Source organism: Scomber scombrus, chromosome 4 (genome assembly GCF_963691925.1).
Source record: "Scomber scombrus chromosome 4, fScoSco1.1, whole genome shotgun sequence".
Classification (NCBI taxonomy): domain Eukaryota; kingdom Metazoa; phylum Chordata; class Actinopteri; order Scombriformes; family Scombridae; genus Scomber; species Scomber scombrus.
This window is the reverse complement of record NC_084973.1, coordinates 33,102,034-33,126,044: the sequence shown is the minus strand read 5'-3', so window position 1 is coordinate 33,126,044 and position 24,011 is coordinate 33,102,034. Positions and strand designations below refer to the sequence as shown.

Genomic DNA, 24,011 nt, shown 5'->3' with positions numbered 1-24,011 from the left:
AGAAGTGTGAGTGATTCTAGGAAACAGGAAGAAGTAGAGAAAGTGAAACCCTCGCGTCCTGCAGCACAGCAGCCCTGTGTGGCTGCTACTCTATAAAAGAGAGAAATCCTGTGAGCTCAACCATCACAAGTCCAGACTGAAGGAAGACAGTGGAGTGTGAGCCAGCAGCTTTCTACAGACACAACCATGAAGTCAGCCGTCATCGCCTTTCTCAGCTGCCTGTTTGTCCTCTATGTACAAGGTTAGTGCTCCGTGATCGTCATGACATGTGAAGTCTGTTAAATGACATAAAAGATGATCAGCAGCTAATAAGGTTGTGTCTTTTCTTCCTGCAGGACAATCAGACACTTCTAAGAAATGCAGGTGTTTAAACAATTTTGTGGGCCGGATCAGCATAAAGCTCATCAAGGGAGAGCCAGTCGTTCACCTTCCAAGTATCTTCTGTCTAAACACAGAGATTATGTAAGTTCATGAGCTGAATTAAAGCACATTTATGGACATGTCATTCTCCTGCATTGCTCAGCTCCTCTCTAACGCGCCTCTTTCTTCTCTCACAGTATCACAACAACAGCAGATAAACAGAAGTGTGTGAATCCAAAGTCACCGCTGGGAAGAATCATTCTGAAAAACATGAACAAGTAAGATCAGCTGCACTTAACTAACTTCAGACAACAGAACAGAGTTCATGTTCAGTGTCTTCAAGATGAAATAGTGCTGTGAATGTTTCACATCTCTGCTGCTTTATACTAATAGTGCAATGTCATGTGTTGATTCAGGCACAGGAAGAACGGAGCTGTGAGCATGACGACGACTTCCAGTCAAACTAATACTCAGAGCTCAACGAGTCTCCACACAACATCCACCATGTAGAGCTGCTGTACAGCTGCTGTAATACCTTTATACTTCTTATACTGTATTTATAATAATATAATAATATAGTTATATCACCTGGTATTTCTATATCTTGACTGTTCTGCATCACAACACCAAAGCAAATTCCTTGTATGTTTAAAGCTACGTGGTAAAAAAGCTCTTTCTGACTCTGATTATCATGTAAACACAATAAGTGCTCTCCTGTTCTGTTAAATTATTACTGTGTGTATATAGTAAGTCAATCATTTGTATATATTTTGAATATTTTTATTACCAAAAATAAAATCCCTGATTGTACTTTGTGTGTTTTGTTGCACAAACTGAAGCTGTGCTCACCTTCACCTCTCAGCAGAATGTGTTGATACTGAGATTACAGAGAACTCACAGACAGCAGATACAGGATCACTCAACTCATTCAAGGGGTTTTCTTCATTTCTTCTACTACAGCTGTGCTGCTCTTTGCAGCATTTATATCAGTAATTCAGTATTGATATCTCAGAAATGTAATCAATAATTAGTTTGCAGCCCTAATGTCAAAACGGACTGAAAAGGTGTGACCCAGCATAAAGTAAAAACAATATTTAAAGCACAATAAATCATTGACTCCTCTGTGAATGACAATGATACAATTAACCACACAGAGTAATTAATCAATGTTACTCTAATAAACACATTTAGTGCAGCTGATTATCAACCTAAACTATTTAAACTATTTTCTACATTGTAGAAAAACACTGATGACATCAAATGAAGAAATAATACGTTGAATTATGTAATAAACAGAAGTGTTATCTTTTATATGTTAGATGTGTCAAAGAAGCCACTGTATACATGTATAGTATGTGTCACCTCTTGTTGCTGCTCAGCCTCAGCTCATTGTTGGTGATGGAGGCTGTGATGTTCGTGACCTGGAGAACAAATCTCTGCGCTACACTGCAGAGCAAATGAAACACAATGAATGAAACCTGATGAGCACATCTCTTATTGATACTGATATGAGTTCAGGTTCATCCAACACAATGAGTCCGGCATGTTTCTTAATCAGAGGCATGAAAATTGTCTTAAAAATCATAGACTGTATATAAGAAATGGACGTAACATCCGTGACGTCACCCATTGGTTTGTGGACTGCTGCTCGGAGGCCAATAGTTTCGGATCTGAGCAGCGCCATCTTGAAAATTTCCGGTGCATGATGGGAAAAATAAAAACAGGGATTCTACTTATATGGGCATCAGGAGGAGCATGAGGCGCCCTCCTGAACCTGTGAACCAATCAACCTGTCAATCACCACGTAGCCACGCCCTAATGCATACCCTGCTTTATCGTCACATATAAAATCAGGGAGGCCAAAATGTCCCAAATGAACATCATACTGCATTGAAGAAGACTTTAAACTAGCGATTGAGACCATAAACACATTTTGAAAACGTTTACTGAGGTTAGAAATCAAGTGAGAAGTTGGTGAATTCTCCATTGACTTGTATAGAGAAGGAAGTCCTTTTGACACCAAAACGGTCGCCCCCTGGTGGCCTTTTGATAGAATGCAGTTTTAAGTTACTTCCGCGTTGGCCTCATTTCAGAGGACCGGAACTCCCCGCCTGCTGAAAACACTAAAACAAAGTTGAAATAATGTACAAAACACCGCTAGGTTGAAGATTAATCTATTATTATTGTCCAATAAGGAGACAGCAGACACACAGAGTGGCATCAGTTCATCTCCACAAGCAAAGAAAAAACCTATTAAAGTCTCTGAAGGAACAAAAACTGATCTGTGATTGGTCAGACATGTCAACCTATATGACTGCAGCCAATGGCAAATAGCCACAAAGAAATACATTTGCATATAAACATGTCCGGCTCTTTCCAAGACTCCAAACCTTTGAACCATCAGACCTCTTCATGTAGTTAACATGAAGATTCCTCAGGAGACACAGACATAAAGGGAACAAGCAGCAGTCAAACATCCACACATCCCAAAACTCACAACTTCTATCTTATCCTGACATGGATCAAAGCAAAGAAGTAGCAGTAAACTTCTAGACTATAGTAATGAGCACATTCTACTAAACAGCACAATGACAAGGCCAAAACAGTCACAATGACACATTAAAATGATAAACTCAACCATTTGTTGTTTCTATACTTTTACATTAGCTGATACTGATGATGGTTCCATATTATTTGTTTAATATTTGCTGTCTTTGGGACAGATCATAAACAGACTTGATGTTGCTTATCATTTATATGCAGACGATACACAAATACACTTTTCATTCAAATCTAGTGAGATTTTTAGGATTACGAGGCTCCTAGACTGTCTTAAAGCTATTAATAACTGGACAGAAGCTAGTTTTCTACAGCTCAATGCTGAACAGACTGAGGTTCTGGTCTTTGCACCAGAGAAGGTTTTTCCTGTGATCGGGACAGATTTGGGAATCCTTTCCTCTGCTGCTCGATCCAGTCTGAGTCATTTCAGAGTGACATTTGATCAATCCTTTTTCTGTGTGTGAAATAACTTGTTGATTGTATGTAGTTCATTGTAAGAAAAATGCTTATATATCCTTGTTAAAAGAACACATTGTATGAAGTCATACTGCTCTTGTTAGTCAAGGATATAAAGCTCAGGTGCTTCACATCATTGTCTTGTCTGCTATAGCTGGTGTTTCTTTTTGTCTGCATGGGGGAGAGAAGACAGTCTTCAGGCATCCAAATAGGAAAGCCCCTCCACAAATTGTGCATACCTCTCTCCCTATAAAGGAGTAGGCGAAGAAAATAAAGACAGACAACTCATGATTCTTGTACTGTGCTGCTGAATGACTTGTCTCCTTGCTGCAAGAAAAATAAACCTTTTGTTTTATTGGTATTCCAGCGACTCTGTGCCTTCTTGAAAGAGAATTTTCGTAACATTCATGTATGAACAAAAGTTACTACAGTCGTATGCTGTTTGCTGACTCATTGTTCTACACCTTCTTTAATTATTAGCAAAGTCTACAGAGTGTTTACCTGCTGATACTCAGAAATCTGAAAGGGAATTAAAGTAAATTCAGGTGTAGTGGACATTTACTGTCAGACTATCTCAGGTGGAAAAACTCACGACCTCAGCAGTCAGTCAGTATTACTGCGTCACATGCAAGCAGGTCCAAAGATGGCACATTTTCTGACTGCCTGGAGGCGGTGACATCAGTATCACATGGTGCAGAGACACCGATCAGACTCACACAGTAAGTCCACACATGTCCATATACCCAACAGCCCTACATCCTGTTGAGCAATGCTACTGTGAGGAGAGGAATTTACAAGAAAGAGGAACGATATAAAGAGAATAATATAAAAAACACTGCTAGGTCGATGATTAATCTATTATTATTGTCCAATAAGGAGACAGCAGACACACAGAGTGGCATCAGTTCATCAAGGAATTTACAAGAAAGAGGAAAGATCAAGACAAGAGAAAGTAACAATATTGAAGGGGTTTTCAATATTACAGGATCACTCAACTCATTCAAGGGGTTTTCCTCATTTCTTCTACTACAGCTGTGCTGCTCTTTACAGCATTTATATCAGTAATTCAGTATTGATATCTCAGAAATGCAATCAACAATTAGTTTGCAGCCCTAATGTCAAAACTGACTTAAAAGGTGTGACTCAGCCAGGGCTGGACTGGGACCAAGAAATGGCCCTGGCATTTTTGGCCATGGCGGCCCTCCAGATTATTTATACGATATGCGGAGGCCCACGACATACCAGAGGAAATATGTGCACTTTGTGTTGTTTCAAAAATTAAAATAAAGCGCAGTAGCCTACATGGAAGAGTTGTTAAGAGTTTAACATGTTAAAAAATGTATACGCTCTATCACTACTTACAGAGACTTTCATGTTGGGAGAGATGGCTACAGTCAAAGAAACACTGCTAGAGATGTCTTTTCAGTGTTTAATAAAATATACTGTTTTCCAATACAAATAAGACAATTAGGCCTACAGTAAGACCATACATCCAGTTGGATCATTGGGCCTGCTAAAAGCAAGGCAAAGAAAACAAAATAAAGCATGACGTTGACCACAATAAGTCAGCCATTTCCATACCATGTCCTCCGTTCTAGTGAAGAGCCTCTGGACGACTGGGTTTGTGGCATCCTGTTGTGGGTGACACTTAATGAATTCCTGCCTCTTTTGCGGAATAAGGGCAGCTAAAATAGTCTGATCTCCCTGTGACTCCTCCACTCCTATTTCAAGCTTGACTAAACACAGAGAAAGAGAGAGAGGCAGGAATGTTAATTTCACTAGTGTTATTTCTCTGGTTACCTACCAATGATTTATCATCCATTTAGGCAAAGCAACGTTTCACTAATATTACATGATAATAATAACTTTAAGCTGTAACACCTGCATCTATAACTTTATGGCAAGCTAAAATAACACTGTAAGTTGGACACTGAGTCTGCTAGGTCGAAGATTAACCTATTAGGACACAGCAGACACACAGAGTTGCATCAGTTCATCGAGGAATTTACAAGAAAGAGGAAGTGAAAATATTGACCCATGTTGCACTTTCATACAGCTGACTCAGCAAACATTTGAATGGTGATGTAATTCATTCAGTAAATCATTAAGACTTTATTTTGTGTAACACTTTTCATACAAACAATATGTAACACAAAGTTCTTCACACAATAAAACAAGAACTCAAGCATTCAATAAAAACATGAACTAAGGAAACATTCTCTTAAATCTCATCAATTTGCAAATTAAAAGCACAATAAGATAATAGCAGAGGTGTGAAAACAAAAAGAAAACAGTAGATGAAAAGTAAATGAAACATTAAGAGCCAAAGATGAAATAAAATAGATATAAGAACACCAAAATTAATTTATAACTTTTAGAATTAGTAGATTTATCCCTCCTGTTGTCCTCGAGTCAAGGAAGGAAGGAAGGATGGAAGGGAGGAAGGAAGGATGGAAGGGAGGGAGGCAAGAGGAAGGATGGAAGGAAAGGAGGGAGGAAGGAAAGGAAGGAAGGGAGGAAGAAGGAAGGAAAGGAGGGAGGAAGGAAGGAGGGAAGGAAAGAATGAAGGAAAGGAGGGAGGAGGGATGGAGGAAAAAAGAAGGGAGGGAGAAAGGCAAAGAGAAAGTGAGTAAAGAAGGACAGAGGAAAGAAGGAGGAAGGAAGGAAGGAAGGAAGGAAGGAAGGAAGGAAGGAAGGAAGGAAGGAAGGAAGGAAGGAAGGAAGGAAGGAAGGAAGGAAGGAAGGAAGGAAGGAAGGAAGGAAGGAAGGAAGGAAGGAAGGACGGACGGACGGATGGAAGGAACAGTCAAAACAGACAAGGTTAATTTGACCCGGCAGGACGACACAAAGGTTAAACCAATTAAAAGCAGAACCAGAAAGGCCAATCAGGCTTTGACGTATACCTAAAATCATTCAGTTTGTTCATATCCATATTGGACCTGAAGTTGTTTACAACCGTGATTAGTGCTGTCTCAGTGCTGTGATTGGCCCAAAAGCCAGATTGGTATTTTTCAGAAATATTGTAAAAGAATGAAACTCTGTGGTTAAACTGGCCACACACAGCAGACAGTAGAAATCTGCATCTGATGTCAAAGGTCAACAGTTTCTTTTAAGGCGTCACAATGTAGCCAGAAAAAGTTGAGAACCTCCAGTGCTCAGTGGTTCAATGAATGACAATACTGTATGCAAGTATAATGAATGAATTCATGTAATAAATCTAATGAATTCACTCAAAGTATGCAGGTTTGGAAAGGAGACATTCTGCAGAGTGATTGTCTGAGCCAAAGTCTCTGAATAAGAAGTTTGAGTCATTCTGGGAAAATTATTTTACCATATTGACCCAAGTTGCACTTTCACACAGCTTACTCAGCACAAATGTACACAAACAATATGTGACTCAAAGCGCTTCACACAATAAAGGAATACTCTCCACGCAATCACTGAATGAAAACAGGATCTGAAGAACACCACAATCATTCAGTTTTTTTAATTTTCACTACCGGTCAAAAGTTTTAGAACACCCCAATTTTTCCAGTTTTTTATTGAAAAAATGTTTTCAAGCTCACCATCTTGGTCTTTGTTCATAAGGTAGTTGTGTCATAGCTTGGACTGATGTTCTGGGTCATTATCTTGCTGTAGGATGAACCTCTGACCAACTACGTGCATACCAGAGGGTTCTGCATGGCATCGCTGCAGAATGCTGTGGTAGCCGACCCTGGATCCAGAAAAACATCAGACCATCATCCTTCCTCCTCCATGTTTAACAGTTAATGTCACACACTGAGGAACCATCCTTTCTACTCGACGGCTACAAAACTCCTGTGTGATGAACAGAATATTTTACATTTTGATTCATCAGTCCCTAACGGCTTCTTCCAGTCTTCAGTAGTCCATTGGTGGTGTTTCATGGCCCAGGCAAGCCTCTTCTTCTTATTCTGACTCTTAGCACCCTAACCCTAACCCTCCACCTGTCAGACCTGCAACTGGAAGTCTTCTCTTCACAGTAGAAACTGAGACTTGCTTACTACGACCACTATGAAGCTTGAAGCTGTTGTCCTGTGAGCCGCCTATCAGGCAAGCTGTTGACTCTCAGAAACTTGTCTTCTGACTCTGTTGTGGCTTTGGTTCTGCCAGACCTCTTCCTGTCAGAGTTTCCCCAGTTTCTGAGTGAGACTGTCCTCACTGACACCTTGACATTCTTCGCAGTTTCTCTGTAGTAAAGACCTACATTTTGAAGTGTTTTTGTATAATTTTCAGTTTTGGGTAACCTTACCTTTTTTTAACCTCTGGCAGTTCATCACTTACTATTGTACCATTTAGAGCTATTCATTGGACTTGAACTGCTTGAATTTCAATAAATACACTGGAAAAATTGGGGTGTTCTAAAACTTTTGACCGGTAGTGTTTATTAATGGACCTGAAATCATTTACAACCATGATTAGTGCTGTCTCAGTGCTGTGATTGGCCCAAAAGGCAGATTGGTATTTTTCAGAAATATTGTAAAAGTTCAAATGAAATCACTCCAGTTCTCAGTGGTTCAAGTATGAATTCATGTATTAAATCTAATGAAATCCCTCAAAGTATGCAGGATTAGTAAGGACCTACTCTGCAGAATGATTGTCTGAGCCAAAGTCTCTGGATCAGAAGTGTGAGTGATTCTAGGAAACAGGAAGAAGCAGAGAAAGTGAAACCCTCGCGTCCTGCAGCACAGCAGCCCTGTGTGGCTGCTGCTCTATAAAAGAGAGAAATCCTGTGAGCTGAACCATCACAAGTCCAGACTGAAGGAAGACAGTGGAGTGTGAGCCAGCAGCTTTCTACAGACACAACCATGAAGTCAGCCGTCATCGCCTTTCTCACCTGCCTGTTTGTCCTCTATGTACAAGGTTAGTGCTCCGTGATCGTCATGACATGTGAAGTCTGTTAAATGACATAAAAGTGATCAGCAGCTAATAAGGTTGTGTCTTTTCTTCCTGCAGGACAATCAGACACTTCTAAGAAATGCAGGTGTTTAAACAATTTTGTGGGCCGGATCAGCATAAAGCTCATCAAGGGAGAGCCAGTCGTTCACCTTCCAAGTATCTTCTGTCTAAACACAGAGATTATGTAAGTTCATGAGCTGAATTAAAGCACATTTATGGACATGTCATTCTCCTGCATTGCTCAGCTCCTCTCTAACGCGCCTCTTTCTTCTCTCACAGTATCACAACAACAGCAGATAAACAGAAGTGTGTGAATCCAAAGTCTCCGCTGGGAAGAATCATTCTGAAAAACATGAACAAGTAAGATCAGCTGCACTTCACTAACTTCAGACAACAGAACAGAGTTCATGTTCAGTGTCTTCAAGATGAAATAGTGCTGTGAATGTTTCACATCTCTGCTGCTTTATACTAATAGTGCAATGTCATGTGTTGATTCAGGCACAGGAAGAACGGAGCTGTGAGCATGACGACGACTTCCAGTCAAACTAATACTCAGAGCTCAACGAGTCTCCACACAACATCCACCATGTAGAGCTGCTGTACAGCTGCTGTAATACCTTTATACTTCTTATACTGTATTTATAATAATATAATAATATAGTTATATCACCTGGTATTTCTATATCTTGACTGTTCTGCATCACAACACCAAAGCAAATTCCTTGTATGTTTAAAGCTACGTGGTAAAAAAGCTCTTTCTGACTCTGATTATCATGTAAACACAATAAGTGCTCTCCTGTTCTGTTAAATTATCACTGTGTGTATATAGTAAGTCAATCATTTGTATATATTTTGAATATTTTTATTACCAAAAATAAAATCCCTGATTGTACTTTGTGTGTTTTGTTGCACAAACTGAAGCTGTGCTCACCTTCACCTTTGTTTATAAGACACCAGGAAAGAAAAACAAAGAAGCAGATAGAGGTGAAGCTTTAGAGACAAACGTATCCGACTTATAAACATTAAAATTAAACAACAACCGTCTCTTTGTCGTCACAGCAGTAAAACCTCTGAGCAGAAGTTTTATTAAATATCAGTGTTCTTACCTCATCATAGAAAGTAAAATACAGAAGATGATGTGACTCATTTTCAACTTCTCCAAGTTCACACAACCGCTCATCCTCTTCAATATGTTTAAATCTGCTGACTTCAAGATTCAAGAGAAGACTTCCTGTTTTCAGCTGTGATGTAACGAGCTTTGACTTGTTGTTCAGTTTGCTTCAGAGTCATAACTGTACGACGGAGTATTAAGGCCAGGAGAAAAAAAAAAAAAAAAAAAATCTGGCACAAGACAACAAAAAAAAGAGGCAGCCAAAGAGAAAGAAAAGACAAAAAGTTCCAGCACAAAAAAAAAAAAAAAAAAAAAAGATTCCGGCACAAGAAAAAAAATTTAAAAAATGGAGCCAGGTAAAAACAAAAAAAAGAAAAAAGAAATCCGGCACAAAAAAAAAATTTAAATAAAAATTCTGGCATAAGAAAAAAAGAAAAAATAGAGCCAGGCAAAAAAAGAAAAAAATTCCGGCACACGAAAAAATTAAAATAAAAAAATTCCGGCACAAAAAGAAAGAAACAGTGAATGAATAGGCTTTACGTTATTCATATGATACGTTTATCAGTTATTAACACAGTTGCACCACTTCAGAAAATCACCTTCACACTCCAGCTGCTGGCAGTCAGTCGCTCTACTAACCTGGTTTGATCCTGATACTGTGGTCAAACCTCCACAGGAAGTTCAGTTCATTCTTCTTTCTTTTTTTCTTTTTTGCCTGGCCCTAATACTCCATCGTATAACTGAACTTGATTTGAATGTATGTTGTTAAAAAATCAAGTGAAATAATGAATGATACTTCTCAGTACTGATGTTTATTCTTTATTTTATGTCTAATTAAAGGCTTTGTTTTCATTCAGTGTTTATTTTATGTCATTATTATCTCAGTTTCCTGAGGTTCATATTGTTATAGTTTAACTATGTAAAGCTCCTTTTATGTGCTATGATAGAGCGCCCTCCTGTGGCCGCTGCTGGTAAATACAGCGGTTCATTCATTTAGTCTCTGATGCATTTATAATGTTAGTGATGGAGGATCCACAGTCCTCCTCCTGTGTTTAAAAGTTAATCTGAAGATGAAGCTCTTTTATGTTCATATATAAACACTTAAAGTAAAGCAACAAAAAAAGGTCATAACTCCAGTTTCATACCAAAATAATCTTATTGAAACATTTCTCTGACAGTTATTGATGGTTATTAACAGATGTGGAGTGAAACATGACAGTTATTGATGGTTATTAACAGATGTGGAGCTTTCAGTCTTCGCTGCAGTGTGAATACGTCGATGATGCTTCAGACACCATAAGAAGGAGAAACTCTTCCCACACTGATCACAGCGATGCAGACCGTCAGTAGAAACCCTCATTCTGTCAGTCTGGTTCAAGAGAGGAGAGAAAATAATAATATAATATAATATAATATAATATAATATAATATAATAATAATAATAATAATAATAATAATAATAATAATAATAATAATAGAGTCAGTATCACCTCTACTGTTGCTGCTGAGTTCACTTTTCTGCTTTTCTTCTGCTTCACGTTTTTCTCCATCTGTTATAAAATAAAGACGATAAAACAAACTGAAATCACACAAACAGACACACAAACACACAAACACACAAACACACACACACACACACACACACAGACACACACACACACAGACACACAAACACACAAACACACACAAACACACAGACACACACAAACACACACCGTGTCTCTGCAGCTGCTGGTTGGTCAGATGCACTGACGGTTTCCACGGTAACCATCATTTAATTTAATCTGAACATCTCAAAGATTTTGAAAATAAACAAATTAAATAAACCAAGAAACTTCTTGTTTTTTAAATCTAAATAATTTCAGTTTAACATTTAAAAGGGATGAAAAATAAAATCCCTTAAAATAAAGTTTGAACTTTAAAAAATAATAATATCCTGTCATTTTCTGAGTGTGAAACATGCAGAAAGAAAGAGAGAAAAAGAGAAAGAAAGATTTTTTTCCAACATTTAAAAACCAGAAACTTGAAATAAGACTCTTGAGTCAGAGGTTATGAACTGATACATTTCTCTTTATTATCATCGTAGATTATTATTATTATTAAAACTGTTTCTGATCAAAGGAAAGCTGCAGACATAGAAAAACATCAACACAGATGATCCATTATTGATTATTGATTAGAGGCACAACGTTCAGAGAAATTAAAGTGCTGCTTCCTGTTCACGTTCACGTCTGCCCCCCCGACTGCCCACAGCATCGATAACCAACCAACCAACCAACCAATCAACCAATCAATCAATCAATCAACCAATCAATCAATCAATCAATCAATCAATCAATCAATCAACCAATCAATCAATCAATCAACCAACCAACCAATCAATCAATCAATCAACCAATCAATCAATAACACTGTCCGGTTGTGAAGAGAACATTTTGGAGATTTTTTGGGCTTTTAAAAAACAACAATAAACGATTAAATCAAGAAAATATTTGATTACGATGAAAATCAGCTAACGATAAATTTGATTATTAATCAATCAATAACATAAAGCCTCCGAATGTTTCAATTAATCAATTATTTAATTAAACAACCGATTATTAAATTAATCTAATTATTTTGAGTCTTTTGTTTAAAGAAGAAAAAGTCAAAATTTCTCAGATTCAGCTTCTTAAATATTAATATTTATTTATTTTTAATCTGACAGGAAACTGAATCTTCACCGATCAATAATCAATCCGATAATCGATCAATGAAGCTCCGAACAAACGTAATTACATTTTATATAAGGTGTTTTTTACTTTTAAATAAATCTAAAGTGAACTTCTAAAATGATTTCGGATGTTTTTGTTGCGTTTCCAGCTGATCCTCAGGGAAACTGCAGCGTCTGCAGACACAAAATGGCCGACACACGGCGGCAGACAGGAAGTGACATCGTTGAATAAATTGATTTAAAACATTAAGACTCGTTTCTAAAAGACTTAAAGTGAATGAACTTTATACATCGACTTGTTTTTAAACATTTCTTTAAAGAGTCAACTGATTAATATATTGATTAATAAATTGATTAACTTATTGATTTAATTATAAATATGATGCGTTCAAGTCTCGTTGGAAAAAACGTAAAATCCTAAAACCATCCAGCTAATCAGTCCGACACTCAGAGCTCATTAATGATCAATTAGAATATTGATCTGTAACTATTCTGATAATCAATAAATGTTTCTGATCAGTTTTGGACCAAAAAAAAGAAAAAAAACATTAAAAAAAGCCAAATATTCCGTTTTATTGTTTTTCTTTGTTGCGTTTGACAATAAATTAAAAATCTTTGCTGTTTGAGACGAAACTAAACTTTTTTTTTTCTCCACGTTATTTTACTTTATTTTATAGATTAAATGACGATAATATTCTGTTGTCGTAAACTTTCCGATGAGACGTGAACGCAGCACGTAGACGAGCCTGTGGTGCGTTCAGGGACAATCAGTTAACGACTGAATGAACGAAGGGCTTCAGAGCGAGACTGTAGAAAAATATACCGAAGGTCCATTTGTCGTCTTTGTGAGAACCACGAAGACTCAACCTACAGTCCAGATTAAAAGTCAATAAAATTTGAGTTAAAAAAAAAAAAAAAAAAAAAAAAAGGTGAAGTTTGACCATGACGCGTGTAACAGTCTGAAGCTTCACACCTTCATCTTCCTCTTCGTCGGGACGCTCCGGTGTGTCAGTGACATCAAACTCATGTATTTCCCACACATCAGAAAATCACCTGAATGCAGCATTAAAGCGACAGACGTCAGCCGATGTCGGATTCGTGATCGCGTGACTTTGACGTCGCAGGAATCCGACATCTCAAAGAGCTCAGAAACATTTTATTTATTTATTTATTTTTATACACAAAAACCAACAAAAAAGATTAATAAGATTTGAAAATAAGAGCAAAGTTTTTAACGTCAGAAACTTTTTATCCTGCTGAGTTTATTTATTTATCGTCAGGTTTTTTCTTTTTTTAGATTTTTAGCCTTTTCGGATATGAAACCTGCTGCGTAAATAAACGTTTGTATGTGAGAGTGGATCCAATCTGAGCTGCAATGATTCGTCTATTAGTCCCCAAATTATTGCGATATTTAATAATTTGCGTCAAGTCGAAACAAAAGTCCCAAAATTCTCCGATTCCAGCTTCTTAAAATGTGATTTATTTTATATTATTTGAGATATTTTTGGTTTTTCTGCAGCAGGTTTCACATCTGAGCAGCAGGACTGTAAAAATATATTAAATTAAATTAAAGTTTTTTGGGTTAAACATGAAAAAAATAAACCAAAAACTACGATATGGTCCTTTAAACATAAAAAGCAAAACAAAAGTTAAACATCCCATTTTCTAAACTGGGGGGTGTGTGACTTGCTAGCTGTTGCCACGGTAACAGGCGTGTTTTTTTGTACCCAGCGTTATATAGGAATGTCGTGGTTTAACCTTTGACCCCTTAAAAAACAAAATCAACAACAACAAATAACGAAAGTAACAAAAAACAAACAATAATGGCACAATTTGGTTTTAAAAAACTCAAAAACAAACAATAAAAAAAAAAACTACGTCAGTAACTGGGAGCGCTTGATTCGCGCTGCGTCAGGTGGCAAGAAGGAAGGAAGGAAAGGAAGCGTGACGGTGAACCGAAGAGTTAACGAGCTCGACACACTTCAAGTATTTAAAACAGCAGAACAGACGAGGAGACGCCCCCAGCTGTGGAGAAATCAAGCGCACCTTTAAAAAAGAAACAAAAGCACTTCAAACTGATTAAATACATCTGATGGCGTTGGCGGTGGTGGTGATAATGACTGTGGTTGCCGCGGTAACCGGTCACCCATGGAGTCCTTGGTTTGTTATTTGCATCTTTAAAAAGTCGTGAGCGGTCAGCGAGGACAAAAAAAACACAAACAAACGCCCTGAGCCTCGTCTGCGTCGTTTCCCACAATCCCGAGCGGCTCGGTCTCTCCGTCCGGTTGGGGGGGGGGGGGGTTAAAAAGTTTCAGTTTTTTCTTTAAAAACGACGCTGCTCCTCTCGGCTGTGCTGTGAGGCGAATTCAACGCACCACCACCTCCACCTCTCCACCTCCCTGCTGCTCCTCTACAGCAGGGGAGCGTTTGATCTGCTGACCAACGCAGACCTGGCGGGTGGAGACAGACGCAGTGGAGCGCTCAGACGGCAATCACACAAACTAATAATCTGCTCCGTCTCCACGCTGAGAAGTCTGATGATAACTGGAGTGAATGAAAGAATGAATAAATGAATAAATGAATGAATAAATGAAACATCTCTTCTCCTCGGCCTTTGACACAATAGTAAGATGTTTTATACTGTATGGTTGTTATTTTTACTCGTTTTAAGTCTTTTATTTGTATTTTATATGTAATTTTATGCCTCATATCTTCTATTTATTCTTCTGTGCAGCACATTGTTTTGTTTTTAAATGCTTAACAAATAAAGTTGGATTGAACTGAGGTTGCAGTTTAACACTTTACACTGTTCAGGGTCCAATTTGACCCATTTTTACATTTAATAGAAGAAAAAAACTAAACATTTAAGCCTTAAATGTGATTATTTATCCTGAATGTGAAATATTTCAACTTTTTAAATAAATGTTTTTGTGCAGCTGAAAGTGTTCAACTATCATTTATTAAAATATATAATTATAAAATACAGTTTATTCATCATCACTTATTGGAAGTGTGATGTTTTATTTAACACTGAACCGTTTTATTGTGTCATTTTTGAACAAAAAGTGTAAAAACTAAAATAATAAACTCTCTGAAAGCTTCTTTAAGGATTAATTTAATGTTTATTTGATCCTTTTTTTTTGTTTAATATATAAGTTCATGTGTTTTTGGTTATTTAGTTATTTATAATTATTAAATTAACAGAGTAGTTTTACTGTTTCAGAGCATTGATGTTGGTCTAAATAATAAAGTTTATCGTCAAATGGTAAAATATTTAATTACATGTGTTTTAAAGTTTATAAATATTATTCATATATAAAATAATCGGATTATTTTTACTCCTTAATATCTGAATATGAACAGTATGAGAAGGTTAAAGCTGCTGCCGAGAATAGAATAATAATAATACTAATAATAATAATAATGATGGGTGTAATGCTTAGAGTCACCACTAGGATGCGCATGGAGCTGTTTAACGTGTGATTGCCGTCTAACTCCGCCCGTCTGAATCTGAAGAAAAAGAAGAAGAAACAAAGAGTGGTGGTTGGTTTATTGTGGAGGGGGCGGGACTAGCAGAGAGCTTCCTGCGCTGCGATTGGCTGCTGCTGCGGGTCACAGGCTGCTGTCCTGTAGCAGCGGCTCGATGTCCTCGGCGTCGCTGGCCGGCGTTAGCGTCACGTCCAGAGCGTGAGCGGAGGCGGAGCTCGACTTGCGGGCCGAGCAGGTCTTCACGTCGGCCAATCGGTGATGCTCGGGGATGAAGATGGCGACCAGCAGAGCGAAGAGGACGGCACACGCTCCGAACAGGAAGGGCGGGCCGGGGATCATCGACTTCTACACACAGACATCACAAGTACACAATCAGTTACACACACACATCAATAATACACACATTAGTTACACACATCAATCAATCAGAGTATTGATTAGTTATTTCACACAAATTATAGTGTGTCTTTATGTGTGTATATATATATATGTGTGTACCTCTGTAGGCTGTGTGTGTGTGTGTATAGTGTGTATATAGATGTGTGTACCTCTGGAGGGGGAACAGGTCTTCCTGCTACAGGAATGTCGGTCAGCTCCACGTTGAAGAGGAAGAAGATGAAGCCGTACAGAGCTGGACCCAAACCATTACACAGTCCTCTGATACCTGTGATCATCCCCTGAGCCACACCTGCGCACACACACACACACACACACACACACACACACACACACACACACACACACACACACACACACACACACACACACACACACACACACACACACACAGAGAGCGAGACACAGTTAGAGAGCTTCAAACACATTAAACTGAAATACAGAACGATGATACAAAAAGATACGAGAGAAAGAGAGAGAGACAGAGAGAGAGATGAACACACCTTGCTGGTCAGGTGATGCGCTGTGTGACACCAGAGCAGAGACAGCTGGGAATGTGATGGAGGACATGGCTGCTACGGTTCCTGCTGCCCACATCATCCTGAAACCCAACAATAGAGAGACGATCTAAAGCTGCAACCAACTCACTATTCAATTCATTACAAACTAGAGTCTAAATTGTCTGATTCATCTTCTTAAATGTGAATATTTGCTGGTTCTTTAGTGTCAGGGACAGTAAACTGAAGCTGCTCACCAGGGTTCGGAGCCGAAGCCGTACCAGGCCAGCTGGAAGAGCTGGAAGCCCAGACCCAGCAGAACCGTGTTCTTGTTCCCGATGGTTCTCATGAGAACGCTGAGGAACAGAGTCTGAGAACAGAGAGGAGAGATTAACACTGAGGAACAGAGAACATCTTTAACGCTGCGTTCACACCAAGCACGATGTTGCGTGTTGAGATTACATGTAAAGTCAATGCAAAGACGTGATTAGACACGAATTTGCGTTACACGCGACACCGTGAAAATTGCCTCCATCGCGTCAACGTGCGAGTTGAAAATTTTGAACGACATTGCGCCGTGACGCGACAGCCTATCAGTGTTGGGATTCTCCCGACGTCACTTACGTATAGCCCCCGTTAGCACAGCTGGCTTTCCCTTATAAAGTTTTGAAGAAAAAAAAAAACAGCTGGCTTTCCCGGCATTAAGTTACTGGTTTACTAGATTCAACAGTTAATTTACGTGTGTTTCTGTCAGTTGATGCGTGTCGCAGGAAATGGAAGAGCCTCAGGAGCCTCAGGGACACATATGAGAGAAAAGAGGAAGTGATCTCAGCCATGGTTGATGATTGAAGAAGCAATGTTGTTGTTATCTAGTGAGAATGGGCGGGCTCGCTACACACACGATGACGTGAATTTTACATTATGGTCACGCGTCCAAACTCGAGTGATAGTGCGACAGATTCTCGCTTTGTGGCGCAACAAATTTGCGTTCATTGCGTTTGGTGTGAACGCCCCTTAACACTGAGTAACAGAGAACAGGAAGTATTAATTAACACACCTGAGCGACTATAGAGAGGATTCCCACCATGGCGATGAAGGCGGCGATGGCTGCTGGAGAAAACTCGATCACCTGAAACACACACACACACACACACACACACACACACACACACACACACATACACACACACACACACACAGGAGGGTCACACATCAGCTGCTTCCATTTGATATAACAGTGTGAGTGCAGGTGTCTCTGTAGAGGCGCTGCGTTTTCCCGAAGTTCATAAGATCCTGAAGGGCCCCGTGTGTGTGTGTGTGTGTGTGTGTGTCTGTGTGTGTGTGTGTGTGTGTGTGTGTGTGTCTGTGTGTGTGTGTGTGTGTGTGTGTGTGTGTGTGTGTGTCTGTGTGTGTGTCTCACCTGTTTCAGGTAGAGGAAGAAGCTGGAGTATTGTCCAGCTTCTGGCAGGTAGGACAGGAACACTGTGACACAGATCAGCAGCACTGTGGAGTCTTTCCCCACACGACGCAGAGACTGAACAACAACAACAATAATAACATTAACAATAAAAACAAAACTACTACTAATAATAATAATAATAATGATGATGATGAAGATGAAGATGTTCTGAGCTCACAGCGAAGGGGTCGGCCTGCTCCCAGGAGATCGGGAAGCCCCAGGACGTCAGACGCATTTTATCCGGCAGCGATTCCGGAACCATGAAGAACACAAAGGCGATGTCGGCCACGGCGATCACCGTGGCGATGAGCACCACCAGGCTGTCGCTGTAGCGGGATGACAGGTAGGCGCCGATGGCCGGACTCGTCACCAGGCTGGCAGCGAAGGTAGCCGACACCTGAGGAGAAGATACGATAATCACTTAGAGGTGGGTCACAAATATCAATTCATCAATGCATTGCAATATATTTTTTCCCAAGTAATTGAATGTTGACAATTGCCGGTACTCCGTTAATCCTCATTCATTTATTGCCATGGCAACAAGTACCGCACTCGACCAAACAACAACAACATGGCAACCGAAGCAAACTTGTTGATGGAGGCAATAAATGAATGAAGATCAACCAGGCGGGAGCTCCGGTCCTCTGAAATGAGGCCAACGCAGAAGTAATTTCTGCATTCTATCAAAAGGCCACCAGGGGGCGACCGTTTTGGTGTCAAAAGGACTTCCGTCTCTATACAAGTCAATGGAGAATTCACCAACTTCTCACTTGATTTCTAACCTCAGTAAACGTTTTCAAAGTGTGTTTATGGTCTCAATCGCTAGTTTAAAGCCTTCTTCAATGCAGTATGATGTTCATTTGGGACATTTTGGCCTCCCTGATTTTATATGTGACGATAAAGCAGGGTATGCATTAGGGCGTGGCTACGTCGTGATTGACAGGTTGATTGGTTCACAGGTTCAGGAGGGCGCCTCATGCTCCTCCTGATGCCCATATAAGTAGAATCCATGTTTTTATTTTTCCCAGCATGCACCTGAAATTTTCAAGATGGCGCTGCTCAGATCCGATACTATTGGCCTCCGAGCAGCAGTCCGCAAACCAATGGGTGACGTCACGGTTGTTACGTCCATTTCTTATACCGCCAATTTTCACTGATAATGTCGCCAACATGCTGTCAGTCTCATTGAGTCGTTGCATGTTGGCTGCTTTGCCCACAATACAGTTCCAGCACTAGGGTTGGTCCGATGGGTCAGTAACTTTACTGTGTGTTACTGGTGTAACTGGTGTTAATGGTGTTACTGGTGTGTGTGTTACTGGTGTTACTGGTGTGTTACTGGTTACCAGGCCGTAGGCGGTGCTCCTCTCGTGTTCCTCCGTGATGTCGGCAACGTACGCGAAGATCACCGAGAAGGTCACAGCGAAGATTCCTGAGACTGAGATCAGAGCGAAATACCACCTACACACACACACACACACACACACACCCACACACACACACACACACACACACACACACACACACACACACACAGATAAACATGTGAGATCTTCTTCATGAGTTCAGTAATGAATCAGCTGATGTCTGACAGGAAGCTGATGGAGGATTTAACCAATTAGAAAATAAGGTTTAATTATATAAACACGTTTATTATATTATATTTATTTATTTAGTCCGACTTTCCCCTAAATGTGACTCCAAATATACAAAAATATAAAAATACAAAGTAGTGACTGTGGATGTGTTTTTTAGGGTCGTCAGTGTGATCCTTTCAAAATAAAATGTATTTGACAGAATAAGCACTTTGAAGTTGACACTGTTTAACCTCGGGCTCATTAATCTTCTAATGTGAAATAAATCTAAAAGTTCATAAAGTAACTTTCTTTGTTTAACCCTCGTTGTCCTCGAGTCAAGGAAGGAAGGGAGGAAGAAGGAAGGAAGGAGGAAAGGAAGGAAAGGAGGAAGGAAGGATGGAAGGAAGGAAAGATGGAAGGACAGTAGGATGGAGGAGGGAGGAAGGAAGGATGGAAAGAGAGAGGAAGGAACAGTTAAGACAGACGGGGTCAATTTGACCCGGGAGGACGACACAAAGGTTAAATCTCGTCTCTGTGCTGAGATGAAGTGAGTGTGTGTGAGTGTGTGTGTGTGTGTGAGTGTGTGTGTGAGTGTTGGCTGGTTTATGAGAAACACACACTGCTGCTGCTGCTCTGATCCTTCAGACGCTCACATGAAGCATCACATGATCAGCATGTGACTCTGCAGCGCTGAAGACACGACTGATTCCTCTAATAGAGACTCTGAGAACATTTATCTCTTTACTCAAACACAGCAGAGCTTAAAGATCAGCTGCTGTGTGTTTCCAGGTATTAAACAAGGCTCGGCAATAAATCAGTATAATATCAATATCATCTTAGATTTAGAATATAGTATCATGATATGGAATAAGAGTCTTTTCCTGCTTTTTAAGGCTGAATGATAGTAAAAATGTGATTTTCTGAGTTTAACAGACTTTATATCTGCTTTTATCCATTTAGTCATTATTATTATTATTAGTCACATTACTGATTATTATTTATCACAAATATCATTTTGTTAATATTTTGTGAAAGCAGCGATAGTCGTCCTATAATACTGTTAAAATATCAATATATCGAGGTATTTGGTCAAAAATATTATGATACTTGATTCTGCCCATATCTCCCATGTGTGAAAATTAATATAAGTTAATATAAATTAATATAAATTAATATGAGTTAATTTAAAGCCTTTTCTGAGCTACGTTACAATGTTACTATATATTTTACTACTATTATTTTATTGCTTGTGTACTTTACTTTATTTATTGTTCTTTATTCAGTCTATTGATGCTCTTCTACAACCAACTATCAGAGGTCCAGTTGCATTCTGGGTAATGTAGGCATCAGGCTTTTAATTAAATAAAGACGTTATCTCTGATTCTGCTGCATTAAGTTTCATCTTTTTAAAAAAACCTCAAAATGATAAATTTGTGACTTCATTTTTAAATCATGTGTCTGCTTCAAACGGACTCTAACTCTATGAAAAGCTCCTCAGGACTAAACATGACATCACTGATGATGATGATGATGATGAAGGTGTCTCACCAGGGGCTGATCCTCATGAAGGGGATCGGAGCGCATGTGAAGAACACCGTCATCAGGAGGAAAGACTTCCTGCCCCAGATGTCTGACAGCGCACCAATCAGAGGAGCCGACAGAAACGACAGGAAGCCCTGAACGAAGCACAGAAACACACGTAAAAAACATTTTAAAAAAAAGTTTAAAAAACACGTAAAAAAACCATTTAAAAAACACGTTAAAAAAAACATGTTTAAAAAACCACACGTAAAAAACACGTGAAAAAAAAATTTAAAAACCACGTAAAAAAAACACGTTCAAAAACACACGTAAAAAAAAACACGTAAAAAACACATTAAAATCTGCTCCAGTTCAAGAAACGTGTGTAGTGTGTGTGTATATGTGTGTGTGTATATACTGTATAAGTATATGTGTGTGTAGTCTCTGACCTTCACTCCCTGCACCAGGCCGTTCATCAGGAAGGTGTGCTGAGGAAACGTCTCATGAAGGACCTGAAACATAAAAATAACCCAATGTCAAAGAGGACACACACACACACACACACACACACACACACACACACACACACACACACACACACACACACACACACACACACACACACACACACACACTAACAGCACACTGGAACATTTGAATTAATGTTCATTTCCTGAGTACAGCTTGTTTGTGATAAATAAATAAATAATCTATTCTTGTCATTATCGCCCAGTTCAATGAAAGCAGAGATTATTATACTTGTGATGAATTCAGTGTGGAAACATTTATGTGATTTTCAGATAATAAGATGAAAGAATTTTATATTAATATGAGTCAAACAACAGGAAGGAGGGCACTTATCTTCTTCTTTACTCAGAGAAAGCAAATAAAAGCAGCCTGTAAACAGCAGCAGGGGAGGAGTTGGAGGGGAGGAGTTGGAGTTGGAGGGGAAGGAGGGAGGAGTTGGAGTTGTGGATGTTTAGTTGTTTACTCACAGTCAGCATGGGCGTAGTCAGAAGCCCCCAGGCGAAGAACTCCAGGAAGATCACAACCACCGCATGACTCACTCTGGCTTTACCTCGGCCGTGCTGCAAAAAAAAAAAAAACATTAAAGATTCATCTGAGAGGAAAAACACCTCACTTCCTGTCCCAGTCACAATGAAACAACCTCACTTCCTGTCCAGTCAGAATGAAACTCAGAGCGACACGCCTCACTTCCTGTCCCACGCTCACTCAAACTGTATTTATAGAGGCGTTTGCATACAATGGGTGCAGCTCAGAGAGAGAGAACAATAAGAACACATAAACAAATAAACACATAGAAAGTTAAAAACGACAGTAATTAAAAGCCAGAATCATTAATAAACACACATAGTTCTGTAATGAAATGATATTTTACCATTTGAGGATAACCTTTATGGTATAAAATGTTAAAACCAGTTAATCCTGACGTCACTATTAATGACTATTACTAACTAAATAACAAACAAAAACATGTGTTAGGCTCAGTGATAAATAAGGTTTAGCAAGATGAGAAAATAAAATGTACATTTAGTATTTATGTTGGTTTTATATCATTTGAAATGATATTTGCACCTTTTAAAAAAAAACAAAAGTAAGACTGAATGCTCCTGAAAATGTCAAATGGTGTAACCACAAAAGAATGATGAATATTACATATTTTATCCTCCTAGAGAGAAAGAAAGAAAGAAAAGAAAGAAAGAACAAGAAGTAGGAGGGAAGAAAGAAAGGAAGGAAGAAAAGAGAGAAAGAAAGAAAAGAAAGAAAGATAAATGATGAAGAGAAAGAAAGAACAAGAAGAAGGAGGAAAGGAAGGAAGAAAGAAAAGAAAGAAAAGAAAGAAAAGAAAGAAAAGAAAGAAAGAAAAGAAAGATAAATGATGAAGAGAAAGAAAGAAAGAACAAGAAGTAGGAAGAAAGGAAGGAAGAAAGAAAAGAAAGAAAAGAAAGAAAAGAAAGAAAAGAAAGAAAAGAAAGAAAAGAAAGAAAGAAAAGAAAGAAAAGAAAGAAAGATAAATGATGAAGAGAAAGAAAGAAAGAACAAGAAGTAGGAGGAAAGGAAGAACTGAAAGAGTAAGAGGAGAAAGAAAGAAAGAAAGAAAGAATGGTGTAACCACAGTAGAATGATAATTATTACATGTTTTATCACCTACAGTGTATTTAAGTGGACTTATACTAATAATGACTTCATTTAAAACATGTAAAATGAAAAAAACATTTAGATTTTAAAGCATTTTGTCAAAATTGAGCAAAAAACAATGATGTTTAAATGTGCTGAAATCATAGTGTTATGTTGCTAAAGTGGATTATATTTATTCCACATTTATTTTCCTGTATATATAAAATCAGATTTTAATGATGAAACACTGGTTACACCATCAGACACTGGGCTGCTGCTTTAACCTTCATTATAAACAGTGAACTGAACCTTTAACCTCGGCACTGAGCTCTGAACAAACTCACAGCGTTAAATTATAACTTTCATACTGATTCTCTCTGGTAGAGATTTGCATGTGATTGATTGGTCAACGGCTCCTTTATGTTGGTTTAGTGTTTTACAGCCTCATGGTTAGGGGTGGGGGGGGTGGGGGGGGGGTAGGGGGGGTAGGGGGAAGTGACAGAAAGCAAATAGAGAAGCTGCTCAAAGGGTTTTTATTAGCTTCTGTTTTTTCCTATGAAGGGACGCTGTATAAAAGGCTCAATGCAGCCCAGTGTCTGATGGTGTAACCAGTGTTTTATCATGAAAATCTGATTTTATATAAACAGGAAAATAAATTAGAGCGACACATTGTTAGATATTAGATATATAAATTCACAGTATGTTGTTTTAGTTTTAACATTAAGAGCTGTAATAATTCCTCCTGTTCTTACTGACGATTAAAACATGATGATGACAGCATGAAAACGCTCGTTACTGTTAATATGAACCCTGTCTG

General features: G+C 38.7%; 2 protein-coding genes across 3 annotated transcripts in view; one reads left to right on the top strand and one right to left on the bottom strand.

Moving 5' to 3' along the window:
- The window catches only part of LOC133979436 (uncharacterized), a 1,726,912-nt gene that overhangs the window by 979,322 nt on the left and 723,579 nt on the right, over nt 1-24,011 (top strand). The window lies entirely within an intron of this gene.
- Nucleotides 13,265-24,011, bottom strand: part of mfsd14bb (major facilitator superfamily domain containing 14Bb) — a 14,965-nt gene continuing 4,218 nt past the window's right edge. For both annotated transcript variants that reach the window (XM_062416903.1, XM_062416901.1), the window contains 11 exons: nt 22,051-22,143; nt 21,505-21,567; nt 21,083-21,210; nt 19,304-19,418; nt 18,139-18,357; nt 17,922-18,035; nt 17,559-17,630; nt 16,759-16,871; nt 16,508-16,605; nt 16,157-16,296; nt 13,265-15,953 (listed from right to left, as the gene is read on the bottom strand). In XM_062416903.1, coding sequence (XP_062272887.1) covers nt 15,732-15,953; nt 16,157-16,296; nt 16,508-16,605; nt 16,759-16,871; nt 17,559-17,630; nt 17,922-18,035; nt 18,139-18,357; nt 19,304-19,418; nt 21,083-21,210; nt 21,505-21,567; nt 22,051-22,143 — 1,377 coding nt within the window. In that variant the 3' untranslated portion in view covers nt 13,265-15,731. The remainder of the gene's footprint in view (nt 15,954-16,156; nt 16,297-16,507; nt 16,606-16,758; nt 16,872-17,558; nt 17,631-17,921; nt 18,036-18,138; nt 18,358-19,303; nt 19,419-21,082; nt 21,211-21,504; nt 21,568-22,050; nt 22,144-24,011) is intronic.